Below are 26,974 nucleotides of genomic sequence, written 5' to 3'. Positions count from 1 at the left end.
AAAAAAAGAGAGAAGATATATATGCCTAAGCAACAATTTTAGCACACTTTACAGGACTATTTTTGTCTACCTGCCTTACCTTGGCATCAAACACTTCACTACAGCAGGATGCCTCTGTATCCAAACTATCCTGTCTGAGTTTTTGATTCTTTGCATCACTTGCAGACTGTCTTATTGTGTGTTTTACTTGTACACAATTCTGAACATCATCAGGTTTGAGCAGGTTTTTTTCCTGACAGCCTTCACATACATTGCAGTCTAGGGATACACAGAGTTTACTTTATGGCTGCTTTATTACCACCATCTATTATTTACCTGTTTGTTCTCCTTTTGTACTAAAGCCCTCCTCAGTCCTTTCTTGCATTGTGTGGGTCAGTTTGTACAGCAGGTGGCAATGCCTGCACTCCAGCTGTTTGGTACTTGTGCTTCCCACCCTTCTGTCCTTGTGAGGGTATTCATGGAACTCCCTGTGAACTCCTTCCAGAAGATCCTGGCATGCTCTGAGGAAGCTTGGGACCAGACTACAAAACAAACCTAATAGCCCAAAGCATTCAACTCATCGTGACGTTCCAAATACTCATGTAATTTTCCATTTCTTTATTAACCCCTTCCTAAATCACTCCTATAAAATTTCACATACTGCCTCCATCTTCTCCAGTTATTGCAGGAAGTAGCTGTAGAGCATAGCTTGTATTACTTTGAGATTAGCTGTCATAAAGGTTCCAAATTCCTTTTTCTGCATTTTGAACAAAGCTGCCTTGGTCAAGTGAAGTTGAAGCCAAGAGAGATTCTTGTTCTACTACATGGAAGAGACAGGAGGTGCTGGGAGAGGGATGCAGAGTTGATTGGCAGTTTTATTTGATTTCACCATGTTTTAGTTAATTTTTACATTTCATCTCCAGCCATCAGAGGTTGTAAAAACAATCCTGCTGTTCCTAGAATACATACCAGGATGAAAACCCATAGAAAAATACGATCAATTACCATGGCAACATATTTCCAATCATCCTGAATCTGAAAAGAAAAAAGAGAATAGCAAGTTGGCATGTTTATTAGGTGAATAAGTTGCATTAGCAGTAATACCATTTCATATAAGAAGCACAGTTTTTTCTCTAGGTAGATATCCTTATGAATACAGAACTTACACATATGTTTTCACTGACAAATGAATTCATCTTGAAGAAGCTTTATTTGAATATGCTCTTTGGAGCAAAGCCAAAAGCTGCTGCTTCAAATCCAAAAGGTTTGGATTTGAAGACACTGGACTTGAGGAGACACAACTTCTCTATTCCAAAAATGAAAGTGTAAAGCTTTACTTTCTTAGATGAACAGGTTTGTCCAGAAAATGTTCCTGAAACAGACTGATCCTACTGGCCTTTAGGTAGTATGTAAAAAACAAAGATTAATTGGTATATAATTATTTGGTACTTTGTTATGTTGTACTGAAATTTGACCATTTTCATGCATGATGTAAAATGCATCTCTGTACCTTTCATGTAAAGAGGGAACCACATTTCAAAAAAACCCTGATTTTTCTAATTTTCTTTTCTTGCAGTGAATTTTATAGCAAGAGTGACAATGAAGTATTATATTTGTTATATATTAATAGTAATCGGTGATAATTTTTAGTTATTATTGAGATTACAATTCAATTTGTTTTGTTTTTCTTCAAGAATGATAAGAAATGAATTTGTTGGTTTTAAAATTTGTTCTTTTTAGCTTAGAACTTATTTGTTAAGGGAAACTTAAAAACCCAAAGCAACCCTTTATTTTCTGTACCAACTAAATCTAAACCTAAATAGAGTTCTGATTTAAGTATAAACAAAGTGAAGTTAGAATGAAGTGTATAGTTTGGGATTGTAAAAACTGTGATGGTGTGGCTACTGCTCATAGTATGTTTGAGGAATGTGGTAGAAAAAAACCTTTTTATTTTTTTTTCTCCTTTATTGTATTAAGATGCAGCTTTATGAAAGATGCCAGTCCCTGTCTTGCAGCAGTTTCCTCATTTAGCTACAGCACTTTACTCTGCAGCAGCAACAGAGTGAGCACCATCATCACTGTAAGGGACATTCACTCAAATTTCTGTTGGTGATGGTAAGCTGTGGGAGGGAGAATGTAACTTTCTAAAGGCCATAGGGTCAGCAAATTCCACTATTAAGATTACAACTTGAAAAATCCTAACTTCAGCTCTCATGGGATGGGTGCTTTGGTGTGTTCCCTTTAATGTGCCTCACTCAGTATATATATTGTCAATAAAGAGATCACTGTGCAGCAGAACTGCTTCTCAATTATATAAGTTAAAAATTGCACATATTTGTAATACAGCTTGTGTAATTTACTTGCAAAAAATAATGGTTTCTTTTATCTTTTTTGTCTGTTTGAGATCTTTTTCTTACCAAACACTCTAATGACAAAAGGTATCTGCAGTTTGAGTAACAGTAAAATATGTTCTTACCTCTTTTGCTTCATTCTGCATTTTCATATTTTCTGCAATGTATTTCACACTTTCAATAGCATCTCTCATTTCTGGTGACAGAACTGAAAATGAAAGCATAGGATCTACAGACTCAGAGCTTGAACTTCTAGTGAGATTGCCACTGAAATCCGAAAACTTGGTGTGCTGATACTGACAGCAGCTGCAGGCCATGTCTTGACAAGCAAAGCCATCTTTGCAGCATTTGCTTTCAGAGCCGTTGATGCAATTTAAGTTTGAAAACTCAGAAGTGAATAATGGTTTTGGCTTCTGATTATTCTCTTCATCATTGGCGGGCCTTGTCATGAACATGATCCGGGGAAGTAAGTTCAAGAAAATGGTTCTCACCCACACGGGCATTGTGTGTGTCTTGGGTGTTCTGTAGTGCACATTCAGTACAAATACTGTGATGACAATCGAGAGAGTTACAAATATCATGGTGAAAAGGAGGTATTCCCCAATAAGGGGAATTACCAGGGAAGTAGAAGGTATGGTTTCTGTGATAACAAGAAGGAACACTGTTAAAGAGAGAAGCACTGATATGCAGAGTGTCACCTTCTCACCACAGTCTGAGGGCAAATAGAAAACTAATACAGTCAGAAAAGAAATCAGCAGACAGGGAATAATCATATTGATAGTGTAAAATAAAGGTAAACGCCTGATGTAAAGAGAATATGTGATGTCTGGATATATCTCTTCGCAGCAGTTGTATTTGATATCGTGTTTATACCCAGGAGCTTTAATTATAGCCCATTCTCCACTCTCCCAGTAATCTTTGAGGTTCATTGTCGAGCCAATTAGAACTAAGTCAATTTTGGCTTTGTCGTAAGACCAGGAACCAAACTTCATGGTGCAGTTCTGATAGTCAAACGGGAAGTAGGTTACATCTATTTTACATGAACTCTTAAATATAGCTGGAGGTATCCAGGTCACATCACCTGTGTATTTTAAAAGGGCCTTTGTCTTGTCATCAACCTGGAAATCCCCAACTGCACTGTAAAGCAAGTAAAAATAGCAAAAATTAGAATTATCTACTCCAGGTAGTTTCATACATTCAGATCATACACATGAACTCTTTTATCTTTTTTGGGGAAGTCAGCCATTACTTGTTTACTTGGAGCTGAATTGCTCATGCAAGACTGGCTCAGTGACCATCATAAATTCGTGTGGTTAAACTGAAACAAACAGCTCTATAAACTCACCAGGAGGAGTTGAAAGCAAATACTCTCCCTTATTAATAGCATGGCTTGGTGCAATCAATATTCAAAATGGCAAATAACAGTCTGACTAGATGAGTCTTGTAGGGCCCTTCCAACTGAATTATTTCATTCTATTCTATTCTAGATTGATCAAGCACATCAGAACTCAAGGGCTGATAAGAATATTGCTGGTATTTCCACCTCTTCCATGGACAGTGCAGGTAGTAACTATGGAAGGAGGGATTAGGGTTGGGGTGTATCTTTGCATAAGGAGTGTATTTGGTAAGAGGTTATTTTAAGTCCCACTTTGCTAACTTATATGATCCAGCTGAGTATATGAAAAAGTAAAATTAAAGGGTAATTTGAAGTTTTAAGGCCCCAGTTAGGAAAGGAGTGGCATCACTGTTGATCCATAGACCTGAGTTTTGAATCTGTGTAGCTGAGTCTATTTCTATGAGAATTGCATTCTTACAGATCCATTTAGTTATGGTTTGTCTCTTTACAGTCTCAGAAATTGACATCTAAAGTAAACTTTATCTGTGGCTTTTATTTGTCAAAGGTGTCAAATTGTGAATTTGACTGCTAAAAAGCTAGAATTTGCACTCCTTTCAGTTAAAGTTGTGACTCGCAGGGGCTTGTGGAGGCGAAAAGCCAAGTTTACTTTGCCTGCTCACTTGCAGCTCCAGGTTAGAGCTGGCATGAAGGTGAGAACAGCAATGGAGGGAGGCAGGACATGTGTGTTGAAAAGCAGCTTTTCAGTGCATTCTGTGAACTTGCTGCTGATTTTTTTAGAGCTGGTAACATCACCCCTCTCTCCCTGAATTAAGAAGTTAAATACACAAGAGCCTTACTTGTTGTATAAAACAATATCTGGCTTCCAGATCTGGCCAGATGGAACTCGGATGAATTCAGCACCTCCATAGTCTGCTGGATTCCACCGAAGCTTGTAATCATTCCAGATCTAATTATGGTAGAAATGAGTCCATGTTAGGTTTGTGAAGAAACTGAAATTCATTGGACTAGATCTGAACCATGTGCTGTCATATCACTTCTTGGGTTGATTTATTTTGGACACTACAGTGTTTAGATGTTTCTTTAACAAACACCATATGTGTGGTGTTTGTTCATATGCAGATTGTAGGGGGGCTTAGATATCTAGATGTTATATACATTTATGACTTAAATATATGTGGCTGTCCCAGGAATGCCTACCTAGTAGCTGGAACAAGCTGAAAGAAAGAATAAGACACTCTCTTTTCAGAGAGTGTAGGATTGTAATAATAATTTTGATCTCAAAAAAACAGGTATCTATGGGACAGTGAAAATAAGTTCCTGGAGGCCAGTGGCACAAGTTGTGAGCATCAGTTGAGGGTCAGAGAGCTCAGGTAACAGCCTTTGTCACTAGCGCTTGTTAAACCCCATTATGAAGAACTTGAGTATCAAGCTAAAGGTGGGAACTAAGTTGGTTACTAAGCTGACTGCAACAGTGAGTAACTGCATTTTTAAAAAGCCTTTTTAACATGAAGTACACATTTTTCGTTTGTTGTCACTTTACGGGAGCTAACCAGCACCAAGTGGCGCTGTGCGCGACCTCCGAGCCGCGGTGCTTCCTTTGCTTTGTTATCTGCCAAGGCAGCGATTTGGCATCTCTGAGCAAAAATCTTGTATTTAGCGACTGCAGCAAGTGTACCAGCCTTGCTCTCCTCCCGTCCCGTCCCGTCCCTTCCCTCCCCGTCCCCGCTGCTCCGCTCCCGTTCTGTCCCCGCCTGCCGGGCGGGGCGGCGGCCGCTGGGCGGCAGCAGCGCCCCGGGGAAGGGCTCGGGCGGTGCCAGCGGAGCGGGGCAGCCGGGTCTGCTCTGCCGGCATCCTGTGAGGGCTGCTGTGCAGGGATCCTGCCTAAGGATGCTCTCCCGGCCTCCTGTCCAGGGATCCTCCCTAAGGATGCTCTCCTGGCATCCTGTGCAGGGCGGCTGTCCCGGGGATGCGTCTGTGCCCTGAGGGAGCCGAGCCTGGCGCCGACCCCTCAGGCCCGGTGCTGCCGGAGCCCGCGGAGGCCTCGCTGGGCGGGCGGCTCCTGTGGCCCCGGGAACACTCCCGCGGCGGAGGGGCGGTGAGCTGGTGCCCTCTGGGCTGTCACTGAGCGCTACTTACGTGCTTCAGCCACAAGTTGGTTTCCATTATCTGGTTGACTTCGTCCTGGAAAAGAGAGGTGTGTCGGGAGAAGCGCCGGCCCTGCCGCGATGCCCGGCGGGGCGGTACTCACCACCTTCACCAGCTGCGACATGGACACCTCGAACTGGATGATGACGGGGTCTGAGACGTTCTTGACGGGGCGCACGAACTGGTTGTAGCTCTCGAACAGGGCCGCGTAGAGCCGGTGCTCGGCCTCGGAGCCGCCGCAGCCTGCGGATGGCACGGGGTGAGCTCGGGGCCAGCCCTGTGCGGGGCAGGGCTGTCCCGGTCCTGCCCTGGGTGCTCCCAGCCCCGAGCGGGGCAGGGCTGTCCCGGTACTGCCCTTGCTGCTCCCAGCCCCGAGCGGGGCAGGGCTGTCCCGGTACTGCCCTGGGTGCTCAGCAGAGCCTCAGCCCCTCCTGAGCGGGCAGCACTGTGCCATGAGGGCATTCGCTTGGACTGCGAGGAGGAGAGCAGTGAAAGGTAATGCTACGGCGCAGGTTTTCTAACACACGTCTGCAAATGAGTTAAAGTAACAGTTTGGGGTAATTACTAAGGAACTGGGAATGCAAAAGCACTTTCCCCTCACAGTCCCAGTCCCCCAGACCTGGCAAAGCCACAGGGATGTGAGGAAAGTGTAGCCCAACAGACCAGGCCTCTGGTAAGGGGTAAGGAGCATTGCAGTAGGAAATGAGAAGTTTGCTTTCTAGTCTGAGTCATGATTGCGTGAGTACAGTGAGGATAACAGCCTTCTTCTTGAAATATATTTTTAAAAGGATTAAAATTTGATTAACTGGTACATTCAAGGACTTTTCAGCACACTCAAAGAAATCTGCTATTTACCCCTTTATTATTCTAGGTAGTTTTTATTTATAATAGATTCCTATTTGTCCTTTTGCCACTCATAAATTCTGTTCATCCTACCCCGTGGCCAACAAAAAAGCTGCAAACTGAAATTCTTAAACAACAAGGCGCTTGACCTGTTTCAGGATGAGGTGTGAGAACCTGTAGTTTACACTGCAATTTTACTATCAATCTAGGCAATAACTGTCCCGACACTATTAGAAGCCAGTGGCCTTTTATTTTTAGAGGGCTATCTCTTAAACTCTCTTCTGGACAACACATGCTCATGAATTCCAACTGAAACACCAGAAAAAGTGTTTTGTAATTAATGTCATCATGCAAATTTGACGAAGGCACAAACTGAAGTCTGTTGAACATATTCTACAGTTCCTTTGAAACAGAAATATGGATATATATATGAAATATGAATATTTGCAAGGACACATTTATTTTCTACACGTTGTTTTTTAGTAGAGAAAGAGGGGAGGCAGAATTATCTGCAGGTGACAGACTACACAAAGCAGGTGTTACTTTTGAATCTGAGACCTCACGTCATCTCACCCTAAGACAAGGGTTTCCCTCATGTTAAACTATTCAGCTAAAAGGTCTTTTGTTTGCTTTTGGTTTTGTTTGGTTGATTTTAACCCCTTGTGCTTTCCCTTGTTCACTTGGAATACAATTTTGTTTTCAGATTAGTGAAATCATTCAAGACAACTTGCTAACTAAAAAATGAACACTTTTAAACTGCCAGTCTTGCCCATGTTACTTCTTGATATCTTCTATCTCTTAGATGGAGATCTCCTGGAATAAATACCCCCCAATCTTTTAAGTAAATAATTTTAAATCTAGGTCTTAACAACTATTATAGTCAATCCCAAACTGCCAGCCTTTTTACATGGTACCAGCACTCTAATTAAATCTAGCCTCTGCTGTTTCTAGAGAAGAAACAGTGCATTCATGTGGGGTTTTTTGTTTAACTATTTTGTGCTTTCCATATCTGCAGAGATGTGCTGTTTGCAGCACATGCTTAAAGCTCTTTAATGTTGTCACTTTCTTGTCTTCTCTGCAATATGTGAAACCACACCTTTATGTGTGAGGTGTGGTTTCACATATTGCAGAGAACATTTTAACATTTCCTTCATGTTAAAATGGCTTTATGTGTCCTGTTTGGCATTTTTAATCAGGACTACTTAACTACTTTGCAAGGATAAACTTAAACACCCCCTCCCACTGAACAACAAGCTATGTTGTTGAAAGAGCTGTACCACAATTCTGTACATTTGCCCCTTAGGCTGGAGAGCGCTTCTGCACTTCTTAAAAATAATTTGCACCAAAACCATCTCCTGCTCCCCTTTTCAACCCTCCCTTCACCATCAAAGAATAACAGATGAAGGATCACTCACCTTGCCAGAGAAAGCAAACAGCAGCAGTTAGAAGGAGAGTGTTCAGGCTCTTCATGGTGTAGTGAATGACTGCCTGTGGACAGAGGCTGTTGAGGATGAGCTGCACTGCCAGGACTGGAGGAGCAGAGGCAGCAGGGAGGGCTCGGCTCCCCCGATGCATGAAATGCCTGCAAGCAGCAGCCAGCAGGACCCTGAGCACAGCTCTGCGCACTGAGCTCCCATTAGCTTTGCTGTGCTGCCCCCTTTCAAGCTGCCCAGGCTGTCAGAGCTTTGGGAACAGCAAATAAAGTGCAGGAAAAACAGATGTTATTGTAGGCAAAGAGCAGCCTTCTGGCACAGATAGTGGGCGAGAGTCCTTAAAATGGTGCATAAATGAGCTTGGTAATCTGACAACACTGGAGAGTTTTCCAGCCAGCTGCTATACAGGATCTTAATCTAGCAGAAGATCATGCCAACCTGCTAGGGGAAGTTTAATTAATACAAATCTTGTAATTGAATTGTTCTGAAATGAATATTGGCATTAGGGATGCCTGATTTAGCAGTGAATTGAGATCATGGGACCTGATTTCCAATTAGGCTGTTGACGTTTTTTTCCTGCTTGTGTCTCATCTTGCAAGAGGATGTGCTGGGTGCCTGACCATGTGAAAAGGATGTGCTATTCCCAAGAGTAATTAAAGGCATGTACAATTGGTGAGATCTGATCCCAGAGTGGTAAACAGCAGCTGGGATCTGGCAAGAATCTGGGGGCTCTGAATGGAAGTCAAACTTGACCAAACCCTTGAGAGTAACTCTCTTTGGACCATTCCTATTTTGTAGATTAGAAAAGTGAAATTTGAGAAGAGGAATACAAGCACAGGATCCCAACTTTATCCCACAAGACCTTATTGTTCATGGGAAAGGACACTAGAAAGAAGGAGCTGTTTGAAGTTCCATAAAATCACGATTTGCAAAGTGAGGCATTTCCCAGGTGCCCATCATCTTCCTTGTTAACTTACAGGTCACCTTTTGCACTGCCCTCCCTATCTGAAATGGCCAGGGGATGGAAGCTCATGCAGTGGCTGTTGCATGCATCTGTGTGAAAGGAAAAAGCAGGGAGACAACAATATGGGATTCTACCCCCATTTTTAGAACCGTTGGGAAGCTCTGTGGACAAGAGCTGCAGCTATAGGTGCTTCACTGTGTGCCCCTAGGGAAGGATAAGCAATGACCCTGCTTGGTGCTGTGTTAAGAGGAACCAGACTGGGTTCAGTTCTTGGCACTGAGCTTGTTTATCCTGTTAGCCCTATCTCTCAGAGCATCATTCACTTTGTCCCCAGACACATGCTCTTATGATAATTTCTGTAATTCTGTTAGTGTGGAGGAAATAGGCTTTACTGTCCATTTGATTTTATTTCTTTTTTTTTTTTTTTTCTGAGAACTCAGCTGCTTGGTCTTTTAGCTTAACCCTTTGTGGATACTTTTGGTTTTGCATTTCCAGGGCATTGAGGCTAAATGGTTTCCCTTTCTGTCTCCTTGCTATAAGCATCATTATAACTGAGAATTTTGTTTGTTCTTTTTAATGCCAACAAGAAATGAGTTAAAGCTTCAAAGATCAGACCATAATTGGTGTTCTCCAAAAGTCGATGTTTAACCTGAATAATTTGGAAACACTGGTCTGCAGAGGACACGAAGAGCCATAGCATCAAGAGATACAGATATTTTAGCTTAATTTGCCTCGTTACTGACACTTTCAGTGGTATTCTTATGGCACAGATATTTTGTTTCTAACATCTCATGCTGTATCTCCTGGTGAAATCAGCTAGAATTGTGGTAGAATTTTTTTTAGGACTGGGGAGGGAGATGTGATGAGAACACCATGACTGCATTGCAGAACTACACAGAAAAAGAATTTGTCTGGGTAGGGGGAAGCTGATCTACCAGGAAGATCTGAAACAATAACCTATGAAGCCTTTGTTCTTTGACAAACATGCTGCTATTAGGGGGGTTTTGCTAAGATTTGTTAACATCAAATCTTAATCAGTTCAGATGATGAAAAAAAGAACATTTTCCCACCTTTGGTCTAGGGTATCAATGCTCCCAGTTGTTCCCAGTTTGCTGTGGCTGCAGGGGTGCAGAAAGAGTCCCCAGTAAACGTATCTGAGTGCAGGTGGTGCGTGGTGGTGTTGGAATTTCTACATGTTCTGATGGAAGGCAAGATAGGTTCAGGATTAAAGAGTTTTGTAATGGTAGGGAATGGAGAGAAACTAAACAGAGATTTTTCCTCACTTGTAGGGAAGCAAAGACTGGTTGCACAATACCATTAAAAATTTTAGTGTAAAATACATTTTGAATGTCCACTTTTTTTTTTTTTAAATGGAAAGCATTATGGTAAAACCCCTAAAAAGTAGAAATGTTGAAGTTTATTTTGTTCAATGAACTGGGACATTATCATATTCATATTTGCCTGCAAGACATTTTTGATATTTCCTTTTCTCTAGTCTTTTAGTTTTAAAATCTTGCCAAAAAATAAAAGCAGAAAACCCTGTAATTCCTTGACAAGTTAAACTGGGAGCAGTTCTATCTATTATGTAGGTGGTGCTGTCGAGAGTTAGGCAAAAATAGGATTTGCCAGTTGGAAAATGCATTTTTAGGAGGTCAGTTTTTCAGAATTTTAGGAGTTTGGGGGAATTTTTTCATTCTGAAGTTTGCTATGGATTAAATTAGATCTGGAAATGCTAAACCTACAGAGGTGGTTCCCATGAACATAACTAGGAAAGAGTATATTGTTTCACTCATGGTTAAAAAGGAGTAAGCTGGCCACAGTGTATGAAAAGCACCAGAGCCCACCATTTCCTGGATGAGGAGCTTTGGTTCTGCAGGGATCTCCCTGGGGCCAGTGATGTGCCTCTTGAAAGCTTTTTCTGGGTTTGTCAAGTCTGAGGACTTCATCTGCCTGGACTCTGTGATAGCTGCTAACTGAGCTGCCAAATCCTTTCTAAAACTTTTGTCCATGCTGAGGATAATTTAGCTGAAGGCTGCAGTTACAGAGCCAAGCATTTTCAGTCTTTGCTGCTCATAGAGATAAGGGCAGTTCTGAGATGGGAGCACCTGGGGCCTCATCTCAGATGCATTCAGGCAGTGAGGGGGAGGATAGGAGGGAGCTGGCTAGGAGAGTAATGGGGTAAGAGTGGGACAGAGCCCAAGTGCTGTTGGTGCTGAAAACAACAGAAAGGGGTCTGTGCTTTGCAGGGGGGGGGCTGCAGCTGCTTTGCTGCATCCATGGCTGCTTGGCTGGGTGAGTCCCTCTCCCTCCTGCCCTGAGGGAGTGTGCAGCAGCTCTTGCAGTGTTTAAGTCTGCACTGCCTCTTTCAGAGTCCCTGTTCAGCATTGGTTTGATATTTAAAGGGCTTTCACCTTTACACTGCCTGCACAGTGCTGGCAGCTTCTCTGGCTCCCCAGGTGCTTTCTCTGTAAGCAGAAAAAGCTGTTCAGCAGCTGGGGCATGTGTGCACCTGTGGTTGGGATGTAACCTAACATACAGCAGCATCTCCTTGCCTGGGGAAAGCAGCACTCTGCTCCTGGGGCTGTCTGTGCCCCATCTCACCTCACAGCTGTTGTTACAGCTGCCTGCAGAGCAGCAACTCTACTCTCCAGGTCTGAAAAGGAGAAGGAAACATTTGAGGTGGGGAAATGCCGTTTGACCCATTTAAACTTTGCACCACCCAGTGGCCATCATGGGAGTGTCCAGAATAGTTCATGTTTGGGGAGATGCCAGGGGGCTGCCCCCCTGTGCCAGGAGGATCTGGTGATCCCAGGGTGTTCCTGCATCACTGGGGCAGGCAGTCCTACAGTTATCCCTCACCTCCCTGCCCTGTCTGTGTGAGTGACACAGTGCTTAGAGGAAGGGGAATGGAAGGGAGGGTGACAGTGTGAACCCTTCCTCCTTCTAACTTGGGGCTGAAGACAGCCTCACCCACCCCACTTGTGATCCTTCTCCCCATCTGTCCTGGATTGCCAAACAAATTGTATTCTATTTACCATCTGTATGGCAGTTCTCTTCTGTTAAATGGGCAGTTTTCCTTATCTCTTCCACACCCACTCCTCCCTTTCACTGCATGTGAAACACTGCATGGCTGATCAGAACTACAGAATCCCATTGGGAGATGTAAGTCCAGAGGAAGGAGCCAAGCATTGCTACCTGGATATAATCTGGAGATTCTGGAATACCAGCACAGCTTTTCTCCTCTGGATTTCCCAGAGGAACAGCTGCCTCTTCCACTACACCTTTCTACAGGATCCCTGGTCCAACCAACCACCCCTGACACTGCAGGAGGGCTGCAGCCACAATTCCAATTGGACTGCTACCAACACCCTGACCCACAGGGTGTCAGGTTGCGTTCTGACTCTGTCAGGGTTGCTTTGGTTTATTGCATTGTTCATTTTATCTTTTTATTTTCTTCCTAGTAAAGAACTGTTATTCCTGCTCTCATATATTTTGCCCACGAGCCCCTTAATTTAAAATTTGTAGCAATTCGGAGGGGGGGTTAACATTTTCCATTTCAGGGGAGGCCTCTGCCTTCCTTAGCACAAAGCTGGCTTCCAAACCAAGACACCATCTTCTCAGACTGCCAGGCACCCAGCCCTGCTGAAGTGCTCCAAGGGACCCTCCCAGGCCTCAGGGATGGGGTGTGCCACTGGTGCAGGAGGGGTTCAGCCACTTTGGGAGGGAGTGAATGCAGCCCTGCAGCTGCTCAGAGAAATTGCAAAGGTGTGAATACACAGCTAAATCTTTGTACTTATCTGAGGCTGCCTGGGAATGGCAATTCTAGGTAGAAAATGTGGCTTGGTCTTGATGAAGTCAAGTAGGGCTGGAACTGTCTTCAGCTGTGGCTTGTTGAAGAACACAGGTTTAGGTGTCAACTAATTCCCCTGGGACAGGTGAGCCTCAAATCCCCTTCACAAGTAATAGTGGATTTCAAGTTCGTTTACCAGGTGTTAGTTGTACTTACCAATGGTGATACAATTGTTGTGTGTCCACAGCACCCCAAGGAAAAACTGAGATTGATTTCACTTGAAAAGTGCAAGGAGCCCACTTTTCTTTTTGTAGGTTACCTGGAACAAACTGTGGTGGGATTGTCCTGTGATGGGGGTCTAGGGCCTCAATCTGTCCTTTGCCAAAAACTTTACGACTCTTTGTGCTTCCCTAGCTGATTTGTTGAGGGTTATACTTAAATCCACATTAAAATCTCTCCAGAAGAGCACACAGGTCTGTGTGTGCTCACATATCCTCTCATTCTTGCTGCCTTTCACCATTGTCTTCTCCCATTGCTTTCCTGTGCTCGTAGCCTTAGACTCATTAAAGTGTGCTTGTGCCCCAGATACATGAGCTGTTAAACTTGCAGGCAATTTGAGGACTAAATCTATATAAAGGAAAATTTTATGGTTTATTTCTATTTCATCACCAAACAGAGTGTTATATACGTTTGTTTATCATACATTAATTCGGCCTTTGTTAATCCATCAGGTACCAGAGATGGCAACCAGAGAAACCTTTCAGGGCTACCTCAAAAGTGTTTCTGTTTCTCAGTTCAGTTGTAAGTATCAAACCCACTTGCAAGCTCTTTATAAATCAGACAGAAATAACTTTGATGCATTTGAAGAAATTTCATAGCAGTACCTTCTTTGTAATATGGAACTTGCAGTATTCTAAGGAAAGAAAATATCCTTCCTAAGGCAATGTATTTAAAATACATAATAATGTGATGATGATAATGCCAGGATGACATCTTGTACAGCAAAAATCTCTCACTGTAATGTTCAGACTTCAAATAATTGAAAAAAGGGCAAGATATCACCAGAAGTACTGGACTCACTGAAAAAAAAAAGTTTTTTATTTGTTTTGGTTTTTTCCTATCCCAGTAAGTCAAGTTCTATGTTCCTTTTCCCTACTCTAAGGGATGTAAGTGCAACTCACTGGGCACCTTTGTGGAGTTAACAAAGGGGAACTGAGAGCAGAATGAGACCAAATGTCTGTGTAAGTATTGACATTTAAAATAATAGCTAAGGGTTTATGGCAGCAGTGTGGTTTTGAAAAAGTGGTTGCAGAAATAATCCAACAGTCCCCAGGACACAAACAAGGACAAATATCCAGAGAAACAGCCTGTCCACTACCATGGCAACATATTTCCAATCTTCAATGACCTGGAAGAAAAAGCCAATTAAAGATATTAGTAATTTGTCATATTCTTTTGGTCTTCCTCTCGCTAATGCTGAGTTTTTGTTTATCAAAATAAAAGGAAATTATCTCAAAGTTCAGGGAATAAACTGGCTTTAGGCTTGCTAAAGGATTTTTCTCCTACAACACATCTGAGCAGTGGAGAAAAATACAGTAAATATTTCTTAGCTTTCTTGGATGCATCAGATACTGAGTGTGTCTGCCTGGTGTGGTGCCAGCCCTGAAGGACCCACACTATAATCCAATTAAGGAATTTTTTTTCTTCAATTTTAGATTGTAAATGCTATTAATCTGAGTGGGCAAAAATAGATGGTGTTTACTGCTGTTAAACAAGGTTAGCTTCAGAGTTCTTTTCTTATCAGCAGTCATCTTATTCATGGGGTTTAATGCATATTAATACTGTTGCTTTTTTTAAAATGCCTTTTTGCCCTGCATGTCATGGCCTTAGATTCTGCCTCAGACTGAAGTGACCAACTGAGGGAAATATATCAATCTTCATTTGGAATAATTTTTCCTCTCTCATTGATTCTGGTTACACAGGGAATGTCTTCACATCAGTGACTTTATCCTCCTTGTCAGTTGAATCATGTCTGATATTAGACCATTACATATTTTTCCTTCAGTGCACACTTTTAATTCCCACTGCTGCTAATGGGAATTGAATGCTTCTGCAATCAGACCATATAAATGTATATGAACAGTTGTTATCACACCATTGTGATGAGGCAAGGAAGCAGAGAATAAAGTTATGAATCTAGAAAAATTGTATGTAATATCAGAGGACCCCATATGAAAAGTAGTAAGTGGATTTTCAATATATAAAATGCTCTTGAAAATTGTTCTTACTACCAAGTGAAAGCTTTGTAGATCCTTTAGTGTGCAATACATCCTTGCAAGAATTTCTGAGCTACTAGAAAACCTTTTCCTGCACTATGAGTCGGCTTCTGTTCAGTCAGTTTCAATGTTTACAAGCTCATGTCTAATGTTAATAGCTGAACTTCTTTATTTATATTGACAGTAATTTCAGTTAATAGAAAACATGAACTACTCAGCAGCATGCTCCTCTAGGGACTGCTGCAAGATCAGAAACCAGACTTTATTTAATCTGTTTGGCTGAGGGAGGGGAAGCACAACAGGAATAGAGAACCTGGAGTCTCACTGTGGTCTGGATTAGAGAGAGGACAATGGTAAGTATGAGGATGATTTTTCCCAACTGTGGGTGCTTGTCTAAATAAAACCTGTGACCCACCTGAATTTTCCAAGTGTTATTCAGTGTTTCTATCCACTCTATTGTGCTAGTTACAGGCCTGTGAGTAGGGCAGGGGAATAGAGCAGCAGCACAGCTTAAATAAAGCACGGCTTAAAAATAAATTTCTCCTAACCTAATGAGTCTGGTATATATATAAATAATGAAAGAAGTATCAGCTCTGTTGAGGCTTTTAATCCTACCCATGGTGTTTGCCATACACAGGCAGGTATCTTAGTCTAGAGAGGGTGTTTGCAAAGGGCTTCTACCAATTTTGCTAAATTCTCCTTCTGTGCATTCATTAGGTAAATGAATGCATGAGCTGCAGGAACATTGAACATTGTTTTCGGTTAGCTTGGCCTGGCCATGGATCGAATCACAGTCTTACTGATTCACAATGTTGAAAAATGGTCTATTTCTAACCTGGAACTGAATATTGTTTTCTTCCTCTGCCAATCACCACTTGAATGTGACAACAAAGCTTTTTTAAGAGTGTTTCATGACTTACTGGGCAATCAGCAAGCTCTTTTTGTAGAAATAGCCATGTTATTTATCAGGAGACTATTTGCAGTTATCAAATTGCTTTTCATTAATTGCATAAATTATTTCCTCTTATGAGCTATATCTAGAATCTCTCTAAAATCTTGACAATAGCTAGAGGGTTCAAATATGCTTTCTGAGGAATAGCATGTTACAGAGGAGGACAGAAGATGAACTTTGGAAGGACAAGGATTTCTCATTTTTACTTACACTCTGGTCGTTGTCATCGCTTTTCATGTGCTCTGCTATAAAACTGACTCCATCGATTGCTTCTCGCACTTCAGGAGAAAATTTCGCACCTGTTCTTAACCTAAAATCCCGATGACTGCTGACATTGTCGGGTGTCTCAGAGAGTTTCATATCATATCTTTTGGCAGAAGCTGTATTCAAAAAATAGGTAGAGTTCTTGTAGAAGTCAGATGGCTCCATACAAGGATTCTCTGCTTTTGTCTTTTTGCAGTTGCATGGCTTTTGCCGTGGAGAATGATTTTCTGGGCGCTTCATGAACAGGTAGGCCGGGAGCCTTTCAAGGAAAACCAGCTTTACCCAAGGGGGCATAGTGTGAGTACTTGGAGATCTGTGGTGGACATTGAGCACACAGACACTGGTCACTATTGAGAAGGTCACCAGCACCATTGTAAACATGAGATACTTGCCAATCAGCGGAACATCTAGAGATGTTGGAGGGACAATTTTGGAGATCAGCAGCAAGAACACAGTCAAGGCAAGCAACACAGATATGCATAAAGTCATTTTTTCACCACAGTCTGAAGGCAAGTAGAATACTAGGATGGCTAAGGATGTAATTAGCACACAGGGAATGATAAGATTGATGGTATAAAAAAGTGGTTTCCTTTTAATAATGAAGTCATATGTCACATCGACATAATTGGGGTCCAGAGGGTTTACAGTCCTTCTTCCTGGCAGTGCTACAATGTCCCACTCTCCGCTTGGTGTGAAGTCGTCCATGCTCGCCGTGGAAGTCTTAAGCACCATATCAATTTCTGTGTGGTCGTAGGTCCAGGAGCGGAACTTGAGGGTGCAGTTCTGTTGGTCAAATGGGAAATGCTTCACCTCAATCTTGCAGGCACTCTTGTAAATGGCTGGTGGCAGCCAGCGAATGCTTCCATTGTTCAGTACAATGGCATTTGTGTACAGAGAGACCTCGTACGTGCCGTCTGCACTAAGGAGGGGAGAAAAGAGAAAGGGGAGAAAGTGGTAAAATATTAGGAGGAAAAACAGTTCAAACCAGAAAAGGTCTGACATTCTTGATCTTGTGGGCCCCAGTTGTTCTGAGAATCAAAGTTTAGTAATACTATTATTCTGAAATCTATGCTGTAAGGAGCTATAACTTGATAGGGAGATTAATGTATGCATTTCTCCCAATCAGATAGTTGATTTTTGATCCATTACTTACAGAAAAAAACTTATAAAATTATTATTCAATACCAAATATACACCTCTGTTTCATCCAAAGAAATCAATGTGTTTTGTAAATGTTTGCTCAAATAATTAAAGCTTCCTACATGTCTGAAGGCTAAGCAAAAATGAGATCATCCTATGTGAAAACAGAGGTACCTTCGATTTGGAGTGTTGCTGCTGCTAAGAACACAGAACAACATTCCTAAATGACTTGGACAAGGAAATAAGGATGAGCTGCATTAGTTAGAAATGCAGGGAGAGTGTAGGCAGAGGAAATGTAATTATATGGCTTATTTATTACATCACTCCAGTTAATGTTTACTTATTACAAAACCAGAACAGACAAGCCACAGCGTTATTAGTGCCCACAAATAATCTTGGCTTTGTATCTCTTCCAACTGCTGAATTTCCACCAGGGGAGTCTTCTATGTACTGATGGGCCCTTTAACTTAGGGAGAAGATCATTATCAATCAGAAGTATCTTCTGCCCAACAGTGTGGGCCAACAAGGTAGAGCTGTTTAAGCCATTAAGTATCCTGGGGTAGTGTTTGTTGACAAGGCATCATGGAAAATCGTTATTTCAGTGCTAAGGGTGATTTTTTTTTTTTCCTAAGGAGGGAAATGCTACAAATATCTAAGGCTTGGCACATGTGTCTGAGTCAGTTAGGTTTGACTCTGGAAAGGGCTCACCTGGGTGAGGCAGTGAGAGCCTGGCACTGAGCTGAGACCTTTGCAGCTAATTCATGCAGACAGTGAAACAACCAGATGTGGAAGTGAGTGGCTACAGCCACTAATAGGGGTCATTAGTTCATTGCCAATGAGATAGCTGTTTTTTGAGAAATGAATTGTGTCTTAGTTCTGACATATCTGTACTCCCTGAGTTACCTTTGCCATCATGCCATGCCATAGGCTGGGCAGAGTCCTGGGCTGGGAGTATGTGAGTTGTGGTGCTGACTGTCCTGTCTCAGTGGTGGGAAGAGGCTGGGCTGCACCCCCAGAGCCCTCTGCACAGGCCCCAGACAGAGCTGTGGGCATGGGGAGCTTTGTGTTTTCCTGAGCACCTCAAACTGTCTGATGCCTGTGAAACTGTGCTCCAGCAGCAGGAAGTTACATGGGGCTGTCCTTCAGCTAAAATTTAATTGAAGCTTTGTACTAATGTAGAAATCCAATACAATGAGGCTTGTTCCTGTGCATTTAAGAAACCTTTTGAAACTATTCCTTTCTATTTTTACAAGCTATTAAACGGTATCAGTTGGCCAGTAGGAAAAAGAAGCAGAGGGCAGAGGCACAATTTACCAGAACAAGCTTTGAGCAGGCAGAGTACATCCTAATCCACTGGCTGAATTATTTTGTGACTCATACATTAGATTTAAGTGTTCATCAAATCTGGTTTCCAGTAGTAGGATTCCAAGGACTTAACTCAGTTATATATAAACTTCCTGAGTTTCCCATCTGTATATGTTCATAAATCATCGTGTGCTCATGAATTCGTTGGTTTTCAAAGTATTATAAAAGTATAAATTTTGATTATTTAAAAAAAAAAAGTTTATTATCCACTTCAAGGTTTTGCTAGAACTTAAACCAAAGCAAAACAAAATTGTCAGTTCCTTTGTTTGAAAGAGGAACTGAAGTATGATATTTTTCTCAGTACTATAAAGCAACAGGGTCAAATGTTGACAGATTTATTATGCATTCATATAATGGATTTTTTCAATGCTTTACGAAAATGGAATATAATTTGGGTTTTCTACATGAATATGAACTCCTGGAGTTATGGTATGTATGAACTTTGTAACAGATGTGTGTCCTGGGGTCTGTGGTAGAAGAAGGAGTGGGGAAAGAAGAAAACAAAACTGTATCTCAGCCCCTAAGATGTCTGATAGGATTCCAGATGTCTTCTTGCAACTGCACTTATACCTACAATTTATTCTTTCCATACAGTCTATTTTCATAGAAATCTGTCTCAGTTGCGAGCCTTGGCATGGATCCTGTGCTGTAACTGCTCATGTTGCAGACATCTTCCAGCTCTGCTGGAATTTCTTTAACCAGAGCGCTGATGTTGAAAATTATCTTTGAGCCCAGTAGCCCAGTCAGATACACTTGCTACTATCTAAAATTCAGTTTTAAAATTTTACCAGACCTGCTTCATCATTTCTGATGTTTGTTCCTTGGTTAAAATTTTGTTCATTGTCTGTGTAAACCACACCAGTTTTACTTACTTATTGTAAAGCACAATGTCTGGCAGCCAGATGTGCTTTGCAGGTATTCTCAGCTTATTTATTCCTTCATAGTCAGAGGGCTTCCAAGCCAGCCGATAATCAATCCACTCCTAAGAGAAGAATTGGACAGTAGTGATGGGAGTGTCCAGAGCAGCACTAACAAAACAATCATGTGGTGGAGTGAGAGCAGTTGTATTTGTGCTTTGCAAGAGCCATTTCTCTGTGGGTTTGTTACCTGGTTCAGCCAGACGTTCGTAGTCATGATCTGCTCCCGTTCATTCTGCAGGGAAAAAACAGAGACAAAAACTGGCCTCTAAAATGTTTCACTTCATTGCAGTAATAAGATTTATTCAGTGGGTTTTTAAGCATGATTTTGTCTAGTGTATTTCAAGACAGACATTTCTCTGAGGAACGATGGCCAGTCTTGTACACATACTGATGATAAGTAGTAACCCCATAAATGCAGAATTCCACATGCCTTTTAACAACAACAGTTATGGCAGGAGTGCAGTTATTTGGAAACAATAACCACCACCTTGCTAAGCTGGTTTCCTATCCCACCCCACCCCTCTTCTCCACCCTTGATTTGAAGCAGAAGGGACAGTTTAACATCGGGGAGGCCTATATGAGGTTGTGTGAGGTTGGTGTAAGGTTTGCCATGTATACCATGTCTCTAGACAGCAGTCCAGAAGAGAAACCTCTCTGTAGAAGATCTGTCAGGATGATTTCTGCAGGAAAATGAGTTAATTCTCTGATCCTGAAAATGCTGGAGGTTGTTGGAGCCAACAAGATGCCTAATTTTATTCTGCTCAAAGAGTGAGGCTATAGAGGGATAGGGACTGAGCTGTGCTGGTCTTGGTCTTTGCCCATTCATCCACCTTGCTTAGGCTGTTGATCACCAGGGCCTCTGGAACAAGACACCTCCCTTTTTATGCCCAGAATCTGCAGTCTGAGGGGACACTGTGCTCATGGTGGTAGTGCAGGATGTAAGGTGTCCTGTCTGTGTCCAGATGGAGCTCCTCAGGAGAGAGAGCACTTAACTAGATTCATCTGGTATACATGGCATTGAATCCTGAGTGTATATGTATTTACATCTATGACTATCTATATATATTATATCCAGTCTGCATGGGTGTATGAAACTTCAGCTATTTGTACAGTTTCCCTTACCTTCCAACAGAGTCTTTCTCATTTCCTTTTGAATTTCAGAATATGCATTCTTTATGTCTCTAAAAGTTTGCAGCAGCCCAGTCACAAGCCCTTACACAAATTCTGACAGGAGGCAGTCATCTGTATCTTCTCTGTCTCTCTCAGGGAGAGCAGCAGAGTTGAAAGCCCAGTTCAGGAAATTATTCCCACTTATATACTGGCTCTCATTCCCACTGCAGTTAATGCTAACTTCTCTTAGTAAAGATGTGTTTATACCTTGTAATAACTGTCAAACACATACTAACCTTGTGGGTGAAAATGTCTTTTAGACCCACTGAAGTAATTGTTATTGAATATGAGGAGTTGCTTTCATGAGGATTACTTTAACCATGTGAAGCTGTTCCAGCCAGAACTAATGTGTGTTTTTCTTTACAACACTCCAGTGTTCTTTATTAATATGCCTGATATGTCATGTGATTTGGATGTGGCTTTGTAGCTTGTTTTCAGGCCATTGAAGCACTTCAGTAGAAGATGGATTAGCATTCCATGATGGTGGATGGTGAGCACTGTCCAGGATAGGTCCTGACCTGGGGTAACTTAGAGTAGCTGTACTGAAATCAGTGTAATGATTTTGAATTTAGCTAGATGGAATTCTATTGGATGAAGGTCTGGGACTTCAAAGCTTAGGCACAGACTGATTTCCCCATTGTAGCTCCATTGTGAGGTCTAAAACCAGGAAATTGTGTGTATGGGCTCTGCCTATTAATAGTGTTACACAAATGAGAAAAGAGCAGAGATGTAGCAATGCCAGTATAACTATTAATTAGAGAGCTGTGCAGGTAGTATTGAATGTAAAGGCATAGCCTAATTTGAACTTACCACACTGATGAGCTGTGCCAGGGAAACCTGCAGTTCTATGGATACCAACTGGGAGGAGTTGACAGCTGGTCGAATTAACTTATTGTACCTGTCAGGACTCAGCAGGTGGTTCATTAGTTTTTCTTCAGCATCTGCTGCCATGCTTCCTGTAAAGCATCACAAAACAGGATTATGGAAGGGACACTAAAGTGACATGAGGAAGGGCTCACAGAATATCTGTGCATCAGATCATCTTTGGGAAATAATGACAGCTTTTGATTTTCTAAAGACTTGTGTGAACAGGAGGATACAGTGCTTGCACTGATATCTGTTCTGCTGAAGTTGACTGTCTTTCACAGAGCACAGATCAAAGCAGATCCCTTTCAGGGTTTTTTGTAATAAAATGTGGAGCTCAAATTGGTAGATCCTTTTGGGATTACACTCAGAAATAGAAACTGGCAGCAAACTACCCTCTGGATAGCAGGGGAAGAATTATTCTATGATCCAAAGGGGGGATCCAGCTGTGACTTCTCTCTTTAGTGCTGTAGGAGACTGAGTTGCAGGTGCACATACAAATTTAAAGACTCTGCTTTATGTAGAGAAAACCAGGGGATAAGCTTTAGGAGTCATAAAGAACTTTTTAATGTCTGGGGACTCTCTAGTAGCTAGTGATGTTTCTGTTTCAAAATCTGAAAACCCTAGGCAGTATATTAGACTTACTTTGTGTGGAAGTAAAACCTGATTTGTGGACCAGCACAAATACTGTAAATCCTTGCCAAAGCTGGAGTCCAGTGACTACAAAATACAGTATCTACAGTTTACTATCAAACAAGCTTGAACATTCCCTGTGGAGCAGAGCAGCTTCTGGCACAACCCCAGGGTCATTTATTCTGTTCTCATGTTCTTTGTGTGCTTTTTAAAGTCACCCCAGTGGACTTTCAAACCGCTGTTGACCTCCTGACCATGCTGATGAGCAAGGTCCTGGTGACATCCTGCTGACAGAGCTGAGACAGACACCCTGTGCTCTGTGTTGGGCAGGTCTGGGTTGTGATGCTGATGAAATTACTGTGTTAGTGCACACAGGTTCCAATACAATGGATAGAATACCTCTTCCATAGAAAAGGTCACCTAATTCAGCTCACCTAATTCACCTCTAGACATTGTAGAAATCAGGGCAGTGTCCTTACAGCATACATGCTTCATTATTTCCCAAAGCAATTTCACACAGTAAAAAACACTGGCTATGCAAGTATTTTAAATTTGTGGTACATTAATTTGTTTTGGGTTTTTTTTGTGTTGTAGCATATCCATGAAATCTGGGGAAGGGCAGACACCAAAAAATCGGGATCAAATAAGCAGCCAAAGTTGTGTGCATGTCTAGAAGGTGCCACATTTCCTTGAGAACTGGGCTGCAAGTTGAGAGGCTGAACAAGTCTCTCTTTAAACTTCAAATTCTTCTGAATCCAACCTGGGTTCAGAACCTAAATACCCTAAGACCTTCTTGTTTCTGATCCAGTGAGAGAGTGGAGTGAGGCAAAAGGAAAGATTATCAGAGATTTCACGTCTAAGCACAACTTTGACTCAAGCTTTGTGGAAAGGTTGAGGTTAACACCAGGCTTGATTTAATTCTTGTAAGACCAGCATGGACTGTGGCCTGGTAGCCCAAATTCTTCATCTATACTTAACTCTAACATGGTTCTTCAGAATAGGTTTTTCAAGTACTTTCCAAGGCATTTGGGAAAACAAATTTGGATGAATGTATCTGTGTTTGCTAGGTCAGTTTGTTTTTTGATTTATACTTGCTTTGTACCTCCCTGCAAGTCATTATAAAAGCCCTATACCACGTGATATTTTAATATGACATTTGTTCTCAGTGCAAGGTGCCTAATCAAAAGCTTATCAGGCTAGAGCTATGCTGAATCTTGCTAAGCTTCAGATTCTGGGGTGGTTTCCTTGTGTGTAGCAATCAAGAAAAAGCTAAATTTGATACTGTGAAGAAAAGAGGGCCATGTTCTAGGAATGAATCTTGTGGTTATAAGGATAGGTTAGAAATCCTATGGTAGTTCAAGAGAGAATCCCTGTAAAAGTTTTTTTATTGCGTTCTTTGGTGGAGTTTTATGTTGGATTTATTTATAGTAGATTTTTTTTTATTAGACATTCCCACTGTTGCATATGTAAGTGATGCAAACATAAGGCTATAATTCAAATATAAATTGTCAGTTGGTTTGTTTCATTCAGTGGTCACTGAATACTGTCAGCAAAGATGTGAGTTCTTGTTTGAATTGCTAACTGTGTTTTCACTGCATTGCTGCCTTTGTCTGGATATTCCAGCACAGACAGTGTTTGCTAAATGGGGAGTAAGGAGTAGGAACTGTAGAATATTTGCAGAAAGCTAATTCTGGATTTGTAATTAGTTTTTACTCTGAAACGTGCTTTTAGCAATCACAGTCATCTGGTCTACAAATCCAAACATGGTGTGGGGTCTGCATGTCTGATGAGAACAGCTTAGATTTCCAAGTACTCACTGTTAATAAACTTTGTGTGGGTTAATGACAAACCATGACTTTAGTTATAAAAAATATTTATTCAACAATGAATCCCTTTGAGAAATTATTATCTGCTCTTAGTGAAGGCATTCCTTCTCTAGGGATGATCCTCTATAAAATTCCAGCCTTTGTAACTTAGTAATCAGAAATAAAGGGGCTGCTGTCACCTGTATCATACACCACTAGATGTCAGCCCTGCACTGCCTTGAAACGTGTTAAAACCAATCTCTGTAAATACTGGCGAAAAATGAGTGTTTCTTGTCTAATTTTTACAGTCTACTTTCCATTAACAATCTACATATAAACCAGATGGCAATTAATGAGAACAAAATTACCAGGCATCCAGTTTCATCTTTATGTGCATTGTGTGTCAGTAGCCAGGCCTTTGAAACGTCTCTTTTTCCTCTCAGGGTTGGAAGAAATGGAAGTGCAGTTTTCCCCACAAACTGGTTTTATTTCTTTTTTTTCCAAATAGCAGTAATCACCAGAGATGGTGCAGATGGTAGACTGATGCTTTTAGAGAAATTATTTTAACAACAATGATCAAGCAGTCCTAATTTGGGAGTGGAGCATCTTTGTGTACTGAAAGCACTAATAAATAAAGCCCATTGGGGTGAATCCTGAGCTGTGGAAATGATTTTAGCTTCACTGAAGCCACTACACATCTGCTCTGTTTCAGGGAGAGCAATCACCACATACCTTGCAGTACACATTCCTCAGTAAGTTTGTTTGCTCTGTGGGACTATGAGCATTAAAAAAAATTGCACCAAGATGCTTCCAATTTCACAGCAAAAGAAACTAAACTTGTGGAGACTTTCCTTTTTACATAGTCTGATTTTAATACATAAAATGAAATAACTAGACATCCTGTTTGATTCTAGCATAATAACACATTCATTGGAGTGATTTCCAGAGAAAAGAATAAGGAGCAATGCTGAGAGATATAGGCAAGTTCACTGTTGTTACTGTCTACATTTCAAAATGTAACATAAGACGTATTTCTAGTGTTTCTCTGAAGTCAGTTCTCATAATAAATGTTGAAATAATATTTGTTTAGAAATAACACTGTAGCATGTGTTACCATTTTAATCCTTTACTCTCTCACACATAAGTGACATACCAAGTTCCCATCTGTAATTAGTAAAGAACAAGTAAGAAGCAGCAATGAAGCAGTCCCATTATCTTCTCTGAAATAACTTCATGATGTTGTTACTTCTCAACATACTGTCAAGCAAAAAGATTTTCATAATCTCTTAGAAGAACACATGCTGATTTGAAATATTTTTGTTCCAATGGAAGTAGCAGTGAATTTACTGTATTTTAAAGGTTTTTAATTTTTACACTGCAATTAATGCAAATAAAAAAGGAAATACTTAGGGGTTTAGAAATGTATAATTTAAAAATCTAAAGTGGGTCCTCACTCTTCTTTTGTCACAAAGCAGAGGTTTTCTGAAGTTGCCTTTCAGAGACAGAAGAAACAAAACAAGTGTGGAATGAATAGACAAAAATTGGAAGGGTGTGATCTGAGGATCTTGGTTTAGTTTCAGCCAGTTTCTCTCAGAGCACTTCAGAGGAGCCTCTCCATGGGAAGAAGCTCCCATGCTAAATGCACTATTTCATGCTGCTGTCAGGCTGTTGTGTTGGCTAAAACATATCAAAGAAATCCTGACAGACTGAGGGAAATATTCTTGTTTAAAAGGCATAACTATTATATTTTTTGTAGCATATATTTACATATGACAACTTAAACTGTTTCCATTCTAATTTTAAAAATTAGGAAGTATGATCTTGGCAAAATATATGAACTTGAGAAAATAATGGTAGAAGGATGAGATCTGTCATATTTACGGATCATGTCATGGTTCATTTTTTCACCTTCAGTACAATATGCTGCTTTTCCTATCACAGATGATCCTGGGAGCATCTAAAGGGATATTATTTAGTCATTATCATTGTCATGTCCTACAGTTATGTCATTTTATATCCAACCTTTCTGTCCATATTTGTCATAGTGCATGTGCTGATACCAAACAAGCCCAAAACAGCACTAAAATAATCAATTTTATACATCCTCTTAAAGTCAGCAACCTCCTGAGGTGATGGTTATGAATTGTCTGTGAGCTCATGCCACTGCCCTGCCTGTTACCCCCAAAAGCTCTGACTGTTCTGAAACTGTAGGAGAAAGAAAAGGTCACTTACCGTTCAGACAAAAGGAGCCCACCACAAAGAGAACGAGGCTGTACATTTTCCTCATGGCAGTAAGAAGAACTGGATTACTGTTCTTCAGCTTAGACAGCTGGCAATAGGCTCTGTTGGCAGAGATGCACAGGCAAGAGATGTAGAAGCAAACCTGAATCTTGGAGGTATGAAATGCCTGGAAAGAGACAGACAGTAGGACCTGACAGAAGCATTCTGCAAAGTGCAATTTTCGTGAGCATAGTGGTCCCTCCCCCTTTGCAGCTGTTTAAAGAGCTTTGTGAAGAGGAAAAGCAAATAAGAAGAGTGAACATAATGTGATAATGTTGAAAAAGGGGAAATGAAAGAGCAAGCTGAGGGACGTGATGTGCAAAACACAACTGCTTAATTCTTGCTACTAGGTAACATTTAAAAGGCTTTCTGATTAATGAGTGCAGTGGGTGAGAATAGCTGTGTGGGAAGAACTGGTTAAACTTCGTGCCATAAAACCTCTT

At 41.3% G+C, this 26,974-nt stretch overlaps 2 protein-coding genes across 3 annotated transcripts; both read right to left on the bottom strand.

Annotated features, from left to right (window-relative positions):
- Window positions 1-546: 546 nt before the first annotated feature.
- On the bottom strand, window positions 547-8,160 carry CHRNA3 (cholinergic receptor nicotinic alpha 3 subunit). 2 transcript variants are annotated; one of them, XM_058811276.1, is made up of 6 exons: window positions 8,091-8,160; window positions 5,936-6,075; window positions 5,824-5,868; window positions 4,524-4,633; window positions 2,456-3,467; window positions 547-1,014 (listed from the first exon to the last, which is right to left on the bottom strand). In XM_058811276.1, the coding sequence occupies exons 1-6, from the start codon at window positions 8,143-8,145 to the stop codon at window positions 886-888; spliced, it is 1,491 nt and encodes a 496-aa protein (XP_058667259.1). In that variant the 5' UTR covers window positions 8,146-8,160; the 3' UTR covers window positions 547-885. The 2 variants fall into 2 exon arrangements, with proteins under 2 accessions (XP_058667259.1, XP_058667260.1); XM_058811277.1 differs by lacking the exon at window positions 8,091-8,160 and having other exon boundaries at window positions 2,456-2,517; window positions 2,656-3,467; window positions 5,936-6,020.
- Window positions 8,161-14,063: 5,903 nt separating this feature from the next.
- On the bottom strand, window positions 14,064-26,538 carry CHRNB4 (cholinergic receptor nicotinic beta 4 subunit). The gene is made up of 6 exons (XM_058811246.1): window positions 26,484-26,538; window positions 21,760-21,905; window positions 19,967-20,011; window positions 19,732-19,841; window positions 16,301-17,273; window positions 14,064-14,270 (listed from the first exon to the last, which is right to left on the bottom strand). The coding sequence occupies exons 1-6, from the start codon at window positions 26,536-26,538 to the stop codon at window positions 14,130-14,132; spliced, it is 1,470 nt and encodes a 489-aa protein (XP_058667229.1). The 3' UTR covers window positions 14,064-14,129.
- Window positions 26,539-26,974: the final 436 nt, after the last annotated feature.

The sequence above is a fragment of the Ammospiza caudacuta genome, chromosome 10 (genome assembly GCF_027887145.1).
Source record: "Ammospiza caudacuta isolate bAmmCau1 chromosome 10, bAmmCau1.pri, whole genome shotgun sequence".
In the NCBI taxonomy this organism is placed as follows: Eukaryota; Metazoa; Chordata; class Aves; order Passeriformes; family Passerellidae; genus Ammospiza; species Ammospiza caudacuta.
Note: the sequence above shows the minus strand (reverse complement) of the source record. Positions and strands in the feature narration are given on the sequence as shown.

Coding starts and splice junctions, on each gene's coding strand:
- CHRNA3 (XM_058811276.1), bottom strand. CDS start 8,145: ATGAAGAGCCTGAACACTCTCCTTCTAACTGCTGCTGTTTGCTTTCTC. Junction 6,076..8,090: donor TGTTTGCTTTCTCTGGCAAG/GTGAGTGATCCT, acceptor TGCCATCCGCAG/GCTGCGGCGGCTCCGAGGCC. Junction 1,015..2,455: donor TGCAGAATGAAGCAAAAGAG/GTAAGAACATAT, acceptor TTTTCTTTTCAG/ATTCAGGATGATTGGAAATA.
- CHRNB4 (XM_058811246.1), bottom strand. CDS start 26,538: ATGAGGAAAATGTACAGCCTCGTTCTCTTTGTGGTGGGCTCCTTTTGT. Junction 19,842..19,966: donor CGAACGTCTGGCTGAACCAG/GTAACAAACCCA, acceptor TTCTTCTCTTAG/GAGTGGATTGATTATCGGCT. Junction 14,271..16,300: donor GCGATGACAACGACCAGAGT/GTAAGTAAAAAT, acceptor TTTTTCTTCCAG/GTCATTGAAGATTGGAAATA.